The sequence below is a fragment of the Cicer arietinum genome, chromosome 6 (assembly GCF_000331145.2).
Source record: "Cicer arietinum cultivar CDC Frontier isolate Library 1 chromosome 6, Cicar.CDCFrontier_v2.0, whole genome shotgun sequence".
NCBI classification, from domain to species: Eukaryota; Viridiplantae; Streptophyta; class Magnoliopsida; order Fabales; family Fabaceae; genus Cicer; species Cicer arietinum.
The window spans coordinates 17,858,378-17,867,496 of record NC_021165.2 but is presented as its reverse complement, the minus strand read 5'-3'; the positions used below and the strand labels follow the sequence as shown (position 1 = coordinate 17,867,496).

Here is a 9,119-nt window from a genome sequence, read left to right as displayed (position 1 = left end):
CGTGTAGGTACATAAAACTTTTTACACCGTAATAATGACAATTAAATTCAAATTAATATAATGAAACTTTTAAAACTCATAAAAACACAATATTTATAGTGAATAAATGTCACTTTAACTGAAAAAATTTATCTTAAAATAGATATTATTCACAATTTGTAATTTGAATTTCATTATTTTTTCTTTATACTACATCAGGGTGTGTTACTGTATATATAACTTTTAAATTATTACTATATTTTATATTAATAATAGTAAAAAAAATTATAATAATCAAATTAAATATTTTAATAAAATAATATATTTATTTTTTAAATTATTATAATTTTTTTAAAATATGAATGTGAAAAATCTTAAGACTGAAAAAATAGGGTAATCGAGACAATCACATGACAGACTGAGCTCGAAATGTAAAGTACTTTTCCCCACTCACCAACTTCCTGGACCCTACCATCATTCTCTCTGTTCGCATGTTTTCGAAAACAAATAATCTCACCATTTCTTTATTTTTTACTAAAAATTCAATATATATAAAATTGAGAAAAATGAATGAAAAGATTCGGCTTCACCAAACCCAAACACGCTCCTAACCTACCCGCCTTTCTATTTTCCGTGCAAAATATAAATAACACCTTCTTGTAAATGTAATCCATCTAACACTAAAAAATTTAAAAAGTTGAAAGAAATATATTATTATTTTTCTTAACAAAAATAAAACATATTCTAAGGAAAAAAAAAAAAAACAGAAGTTTGAGTCACCAACCCTGAATATAAGGACACAAAATGAAAAAACCCTGAATATAAAAAGGCTAATAATCCATTCATTGTGCGTAGGTGGTGAACACAAGACGCACAGAGAGAAAGAAATGGCTTGCAGACAGTTATGGGCTTCAAGGGCTGCATCGTACCTCAGGATCTCTCTCTTTCATAGAAGCTTTTCTAACGGTACTTATCTCATTCTTCAATATTCACTTTTCCATTTTCTGTTCATTAATCTGTTTTGTTATTTCACTGATCAATCACTTAAGATCCTGTTAATGTCATCTGCATGATCTATATACAATATCTGGATCGTGGATCTCGATCCATTTTCTTCAATTTTTACCATTTTTATCTCTGTGTCTCCTGATCGTGGCCTATTTTTTTATTTTTTTATTCATATTATTATTATATGAAGCACGGGTACTTCCTGACGTTGAGAAAATGAATTAATTGAATGTAATCAATGTGTCAGTGTTCTAATGGTGTCAACTTGCTGGACATGACATCAGGAGACACTTTCGATCAGATCCGAGGCGTCGGTGCTATAGAGTTATTACTATATTGCCTATATATGTTATTGGATGGGATCGGAGTCTTGATGGTAGGGTAGGGGAAAGTGCACCACACTAACAATAATTTTAACAATGGTAACCTTATGACTAAACGCTGATGCGTTATATTCTGTGGGTTGCATTCTAAATCTAGTGGCCTTTATTAGCTTAATCGCGTATAAAATAGCAAGAAAATTTTCAATCCTTAACATGAATTCATATGTATACATCTATAAAAAAATGTAAATTTCGTGTCATCTGAAAAGTACACTTCCAAACAAAATTTGTTGTTTAAAGTACACTTTAGAAAACATGTGTTTTTCTTTAGGAATGTGGAGTGAGAAGAATAACCAACTTAAGAGAATCACGCAAGAGTGGTGGCTATAACCATTTGACTTCCAAAATATTACACTACTCTCACAACTTTTCAACGACAGAGAAATGTTGATCATGACACCCTCCAGTGTTTTAAATATAAGCATAAAAGTATATGTATTTAATACAATATACATGTAACTTTTTGCTTATATTGAAAATCGAATGGAGTATTAGATAATTGATAGTGCAATGAGCCAATTACCAACAAGCTTTTTAGCTTTATGATAAATTTATTTCCTTTTTATCATAAAAGAGAGGGGTTTGTGGGGTGTAAAATTTTTGGGATGCCAGATAATAATCACTTAATGGATAGTGAGTAGTGACAGAAGGAAGATAGGATTTTGATTTTTTTATCACTAAATGTGTAAAGGAAACTAGGCTAAATTCTGAAACTGAAATGGAATATGTTTCATTTGAATCTTGATTTGTACCTATGTTGTTTATTGCATTTTTAATATATAAGCTTTTTAATAACACTTTACAGAGAAAGGCTTTGTCATTGTTTATTGCATTTTTAATATATAAGCTTTTTAATAACACTTTACAGAGAAAGGCTTTGTCATTGTTTATTGCATTTTTAATATATAAGCTTTTTAATAACACTTTACAGAGAAAGGCTTTGTCATTGTTTATTGCATTTTTAATATATAAGCTTTTTAATAACACTTTACAGAGAAAGGCTTTGTCATTGTTTATTGCATTTTTAATATATAAGCTTTTTAATAACACTTTACAGAGAAAGGCTTTGTCATTGTTTTAGTGCATATTTGGAAATTTGGTGGAGAATTCACTTCAAATTTTCAATATAACACGTTGCTTGAAGAGGTTCGCTGGCTTTTAGTTATACCCCTATCCATGTTAGAAGTTATTTTTAGCATGATAGTTGATTTTTGCTTTGTTTGATTATCAAACTGTCCTATTGGGGCTAACTTTTGAGCATATAAAATAAACACTCAAACAACATAAATGCAAGGAAAGGATCCGGTTATTCTTCTCATTATACCATTGGTATATTGTAGTATTATTTCATATCTCATTGATCTCTCTCTTTGTCCCTGCTAGTGTAATGCAAGGACCAACCAAGTTCTTCTTCAACAACTTGGCTGATAAAATTCTTACTTAGAGAAGAACCTCATTTTGCTAACAAAAAACCAAAATGGAAATTGATCTAATTTATCAATAAAGTTAATTATTTGCTTTTGTGATAACAAACCTACCCTCTTCTATGTTATAACTACAGTTTTGAAAGATCTGAAGTATGCTGATTCTCATGAATGGGTGAAAATTGATGGAAATTCTGCAACCGTTGGCATAACTGACCATGCCCAAGATCATTTGGGGGATGTTGTGTACGTTGAGTTGCCAGAAGTGGGAGCAGCGGTGACACAAGGAGGTGGTTTTGGTGCAGTTGAAAGTGTTAAGGCAACTAGTGACATTAACTCTCCTGTTTCGGGAACAGTGGTTGAAGTTAACGAAGAGCTTAACAGCTCTCCTGCTCTGGTGAGTTTTTTGCCTATAAATTGATAATGAGTTTTTTTGACAGAATCTATGTGCTGTGTGTATGTTCATTTTTTACTTCTTTGTGCACTCTACATTTTGGATCACGGGGCTTATGTAAGGCTGTATGATAGCAATGATTCATTTTTTTTAATCAGCCAAGTGTTTTTATGTTTTCCTATGTTTCTTCATGTAGGTCAACTCAAGCCCCTATGAAAATGGATGGATAATTAAAGTTAAACTGAGTGACAGTGGTGAACTTAACAAATTGATGGATTCAGAACAGTATACCAAGTTCTGTGAAGAAGAAGATGCCAGTCATTAATTGTCTTGCTAATATCTTTCAGTACTCCTCCCCATGGTGTAGATGATATGTCAATTGGGAAGCTCAGAATTGCTGTTTTTTTGTTTTGTATTGCCGTCCATGTTTGACTGCTCTTTTTTAATTTTGCACGAGCTTTCTGATTCAGCGGAATGATATTTCACTTTCTGCAATGGAAATGTGAGATTGATAACATGGGAATTTGATAATAAAAGAACCTTTAGTAGTTTCATTGTTTTGAGACAGTTCCAATTTTGTCACATGACTTTTATTTTAGTTTGATGCCGTTGTTTTCAACTAAGATGGAACAGAAGTTACTGTGAATTTGATAGAAAGTGATGGCAACTTTACATATAATGTAGCGCAGTGGAGTAGAAGCTCAGCATTTTATTAGCTATTGCATTTTGAGACGACAGATTGTGCAGAACAAACACAAATTTGCCACAAAACTCTTTCGAGTATGATTGGTTCGACGGAAGGAGGAAGGGGAGAAATTTTAATGGAAGAGAGGTCAGGGGAAGTGAGACATATTTGGTTTAAAAAGAAGAGAATATATTTTTAATGACTGTGTTTTGTGTTTGGTTCAAAAAAGAGGAGAGCGATTTTAAATTTACATCTCTAAAATGAATTAAGAACAAAAATCACTTTTGGAATTATATTCTCTCCTCTCTATCTACCACTGGCAAAACACATTTATTAGCTTTTGTTCAACTCATTAGTTCCTTAAAATTGGGGTTAAGTTTTTTAAAAAATCAATGGAAAATTATGACTCACAAGTTCTGGTGACTAGTCGGCCTTTTACTCAAATCCAACTAAATGTGCACCAAATACATTCATTTTGCGGAAGCAGATCAACATTGCATAATTTACCGAAATGGAACATCTATGTGTCATCAAAAGATAGTATATCATACAAGGTTACTACTTACTATTTAAAATTAAAAAAAAAAAAAAAAAAAAAAAACCATGTCTGGTGTCCTATCTTTTGACGAACAAATCTCCAGATTTGCACTCCAACCCAAGCCTTCACTGTTGCCTTTTTACCACAAGCTATAGGGCGCGCTTCTCATAAATAAAAAGACAACAAATAAATTGACCAATTGTTCGGAATATTTTATCATAAAAGGTCACTAAAGAAAGTAACTCATTATTTGGAATAATTACACGCACTAAATGGTCAGAATACGTTTCACAGTTGTATTGCATCCATACCAAGTACTCAGATTACTACACGGTTAAGAGAGTAAATACATTGCATACATATCCTGCTATTAGTTCCAAAGCCTATCACACTTGCAAAGATGAAGCAGAGCAAATGGAGCTTAACACCTCATATTCCATTAAGAGTGACAACAACTCTTCGAGAGGTAGGATGATCCCGGTGCTCACACAGCCATATACCCTGAAACATAGAAATAAATAATAGTAAAATAAAAAAAAATTGATTTTACATTTGGTGACTTATCCAACTTGAGTTTTTTTTCCACTAAAAATTATGTGACAATCTTGCAGTGAATACGAGGAAATTAAAGAAAATATAAAAACCGTGATAAATATCAAATGTTATCATATTGAATTTGTGTTTTTTATTAATAAGAATTAAATTTATTGAGGAAATTCCCAGTACACAAGAAATGACATTTTGCCTTATAAAAAAAAAAAAGAAATGACATTTTGTACTTAATTTCTTAAAAACCTTTGGAACACAATTGCTCGTAAGCAAATTAAAATGAACTGCTGCCATTACCTACATTGACAATGTGGACAAGAACCTCCCTAAGAAAATCAGTTTTCCATCGGTTCTTCCTTCTTATATATAAGGTCACCAATTTTATCTTTTGTCAGTACCACACATTCCTAACTAATCTAAAACCTTGTCCTAATGGTTTTTCTTAAGAATCTCAGGTGCCTGTGTAATGTAGGAAAGTTATTACTTCGAAATCAATAATAAATGCTTGAAATGCAAACGTGATCGAGAGGCATCACATGGATAGTGTAGCAACTACCAATCTTGAAATGTCGTGTTGTACTGTGTTATTTCAAATTTTGTGTGTGAAATAACATAAGGTTTTTCACCATCATAATTATAAATCAGCTATTAAACTGTGTATTGTATACCAATCATTATGAAATATAGCTATCAATCATAAGAATATAGCATCAATGAGAGATTACTCCAGACAATAACTTTTGAAACACCACCGACAATGAAACCATCTATTCAATTCCATGAATGGACATGTGCACAAGATACACTAAGTCGTTGATTTTTCATTCTGGTCATGAGTTTAATAAGAACTTGATGAGCAAATGAATAATAATTCATACGTTTGTGAATTTCCAAAAATTCTGCGAGTCAAAATACTCAAACTGAATAACTCATGGGTTTTTAAGAATTCTTCAGTGTGTGTGTCTTGACCAAGAACATTTATGGGTAAATCATTAAAGAAGTGAATTTTGTTACCTGCCAAGTTCCCATGTTAAGTTTTCCATTTGTAATTGGTACCCTGAAAATACAAGACATCAGTGGATGAGAAAATAATCATAATTTTTTGCATAATGAATCAAGCTAAAATGTGAAGTATTTCTTACGTGAGAGCACAACCAAACATTGATGATTTAATATGAGCTGGCATGTCATCAGGACCTACAAAATTCCAAAACCAAATAACACTGTTGGTCGGATAGGATGGAAAATACAACAGATTGGGGGAAAACACGTAAGTTATATGCGGAAAACTAACAGCATCGTTATTATCTAATAACTAAAGCTGTCAAATTCGAGAGTCTAAGTAAACTAGTGAAATCTCCATAGGCTCAACTAGTAAACTCGTAGTTACATGTTTAAAACAAAAAACAAGAAACAATGCTTAAAACACCTATAATAGTATCCAAACACAAATTTTATACCATGTGCATAATAAGTATTCAACACTCTAAAGCAAACCCCAAGAACAAAATTTAAATATTCAGATAGCAACCAATAAATTAAACTGAGATGGGTTCATAGACTAGACTAGATCAGGACCAAACCAGACCTAGCATCGCAATTCAAAATTAATGGACAAGTTCATAAATCAGAGGGTTCAAATTTACGAGAGTGAAGGATTGTGGGAGTAGGTTCCCTTATGGGAGCTGGATTCAGCTCAGCGGAGCTAGATTTCAACACATCAAAGCTGGGTGCATTGCAAACTTCATGATTTCTGATTCTTTATTATACTACGAACCATGAGCAGTGGGAAACAGGGAAAGTAAGAATTATGTTGTACACTCATTCAGTCATCCCCAAACTCTCAAGTCATTAGTCTATACGAATCTTCCTGAGTTTACACTAACAATTTTGTTAGCAAGTATACTCGATTTTGATGCCTACAGTCATAAACTTGTCCCAAGTTTGACAACCATGATTAAAACAGACATACGCAAGAAGGCAAAATATAAAAGGAAACAATCTAATGGAATATGAGTACGAGAGAGAAAGTAAGAAATCATTGTATTGAATATTCTTCTGTTACAAGAGCTCACACATGAGCTAAGGAGGAGAGCATAACAGTTTTGCCAGCTCAGCATACAGCGGCCACTAACTAACTAACTGATTAAAGACTAATTTGTTACATTTTTTTTTTTTGAATTAAGAAGGGGCAAAACGACCAACAAATCTACAGCAAAGATAAACGCAGAGTAAAAGTTCCCAAAATATCGGCAAGCAACAAATGACTAACACTCAGAGGAGGCCACTCAAAGAAACAAAACTCAATCTGTCACATTAGTATAATGACTTGAATACAATAACTTTAAAAAGGAAAAATGCATTACTGAAGCTATATCTACTCATTATTTAAAAATTGAGAAAACGAAAATAATATATATTTAGTGAGTAAAAAAAAAAAACCAACCCTCTAGAGTGTGCTTCCAAGGCGCAGATGACCCCTGCATAGAAAATTTACAATAAGACATTGAATAAAAAAGAAACGATAAATGAATATTAATAATGGTAAAACCTCGGGAACAATTCGATTGAGGAAAGTCTCGGTGTCATCGCGAACATCAGTGTCATAATTCTCATTGATAGTAAGAGAAGCACTAGTGTGCTGCACTGTCATTTCCAGTCACAAGTTCCAACGTCATTTCAGAGCAATCCAAATTGAAAACCAAATCGAATATACAGGTTATACAAATGCATAAATTTATGTATACTCACAGAAGAGATGAGCAAGGCCGCACTTGAATCCAGAAAGGTCTTGCTCAATTTCTTTGGCTATCTGATTCGGAAGAAACGGTTAGGGTTTTGCAAAATAAAATAAATTGGGGGCAAAATTGTGAGGAGAAGAGAGGGTGTGAAAATTGAGTACCTTAGAAGTAACGAGGTGGCAACCGCGTCTGTAAGGAGGTAGAGAGATGGTTTTCTGGGCCCACTTAGGCGCGGTGGACTCCGCCATGGAATTGTTCTTCTTTACGGTGGGAAACTGCGCTTTCACGCTAAATGGAACCTTCGCTACGCTGGACAGTGACGACAATTGCATGCTTCGCAGCTATAATAAAAGGGGGGGAAATTAAAATAAATAAATAATTGGTGTTCAGTTCAGTGCTTACTGCTTAATAATGTTAACATTTGTAATAACGCTCAGCCCCAAAAAAATCAAACTCAAACCAGTGGCTTGAGCAAGAGTCACACACTCACACTTCATGAGGTCCTCACATTCAATTACGTCTTATTGATTTATTTGAGCCATAATTGTTTTAAAAGCTTTATGAAAATAGATGACACAGATACAAAATAAGTTTGATTGATTTATTTTGAAGGTAAAAAATATTATATTGTCAATCATCGCAGTAATTTAATATTAAAATTTTATAAATAATAATGATAAAAGTTAAATATTTATGTTATAAACACTTAATTAATTTTTTATATATACATATTTGATACTGATATTTATTTACATTTGATTTTCTCTTATATAACTTAAATATTCATGATAGGAAATACCTCTTTCTTAATGTGAAATCATGAAATATACAGATCTCTCTTGTTTTATCCATCTTCATAGAGATCTTCATTGAGGTGAAGTGTGGATCAATGTTGTTTTTGTTAATATCTATTGGATTAGATTTGTGCATTACGAGGCATTTTAGCACAAACTGTTAGATAATGATATTATATATTAGTAATAATGTATTTTAGACATTTTTATTATTTTATATATATACTATTGTAACCCTATTAACGTTTGATTCATTCTATGTTATCTCTCTTCTTCTTATTCTCATTGTTAACATGGTATCAAAAAGCTTTGGTTGATTTTGGGATCTACTATAAAGAATAGAGAGATTATTTTGATAGGAAAGACAACCACCAAAAGAGAAAAGAGAAGAGTAATCATGTTCCCGATTTTGTTAAATTAGTCTCACAAAAACATCGATTGTGCATTCGTTAACCGTTGGATCGGGATGATTTTTGGACAGCAGGTTCGCAACATTCAGGTCTTCGTCTTCAACGGTCGGATCTGCGAAACGACGTCTATAGCGGGGAAAATCGAGCTCGCACAACACCAGATTATCCCTAATTTATTTTGTCTCAGTTATTGTGTTTTTCGTATTTTCCTGTC

At 32.6% G+C, this 9,119-nt stretch overlaps 2 protein-coding genes across 2 annotated transcripts; one reads left to right on the top strand and one right to left on the bottom strand.

Annotated features, from left to right (window-relative positions):
• The first annotated feature begins 788 nt into the window (after positions 1-788).
• LOC101499407 (glycine cleavage system H protein 2, mitochondrial) lies at positions 789-3,755 on the top strand. The gene is made up of 3 exons (XM_004505247.4): positions 789-945; positions 2,932-3,191; positions 3,385-3,755. The coding sequence occupies exons 1-3, from the start codon at positions 867-869 to the stop codon at positions 3,511-3,513; spliced, it is 468 nt and encodes a 155-aa protein (XP_004505304.1). The 5' UTR covers positions 789-866; the 3' UTR covers positions 3,514-3,755.
• An 847-nt stretch (positions 3,756-4,602) lies between these two features.
• LOC101499091 (uncharacterized) lies at positions 4,603-8,167 on the bottom strand. Its single transcript, XM_004505246.4, has 7 exons — positions 7,863-8,167; positions 7,712-7,772; positions 7,512-7,606; positions 7,407-7,440; positions 6,103-6,157; positions 5,975-6,017; positions 4,603-4,912 (listed from the first exon to the last, which is right to left on the bottom strand). The coding sequence occupies exons 1-7, from the start codon at positions 8,031-8,033 to the stop codon at positions 4,841-4,843; spliced, it is 531 nt and encodes a 176-aa protein (XP_004505303.1). The 5' UTR covers positions 8,034-8,167; the 3' UTR covers positions 4,603-4,840.
• Between the last annotated feature and the right edge of the window lie 952 nt (positions 8,168-9,119).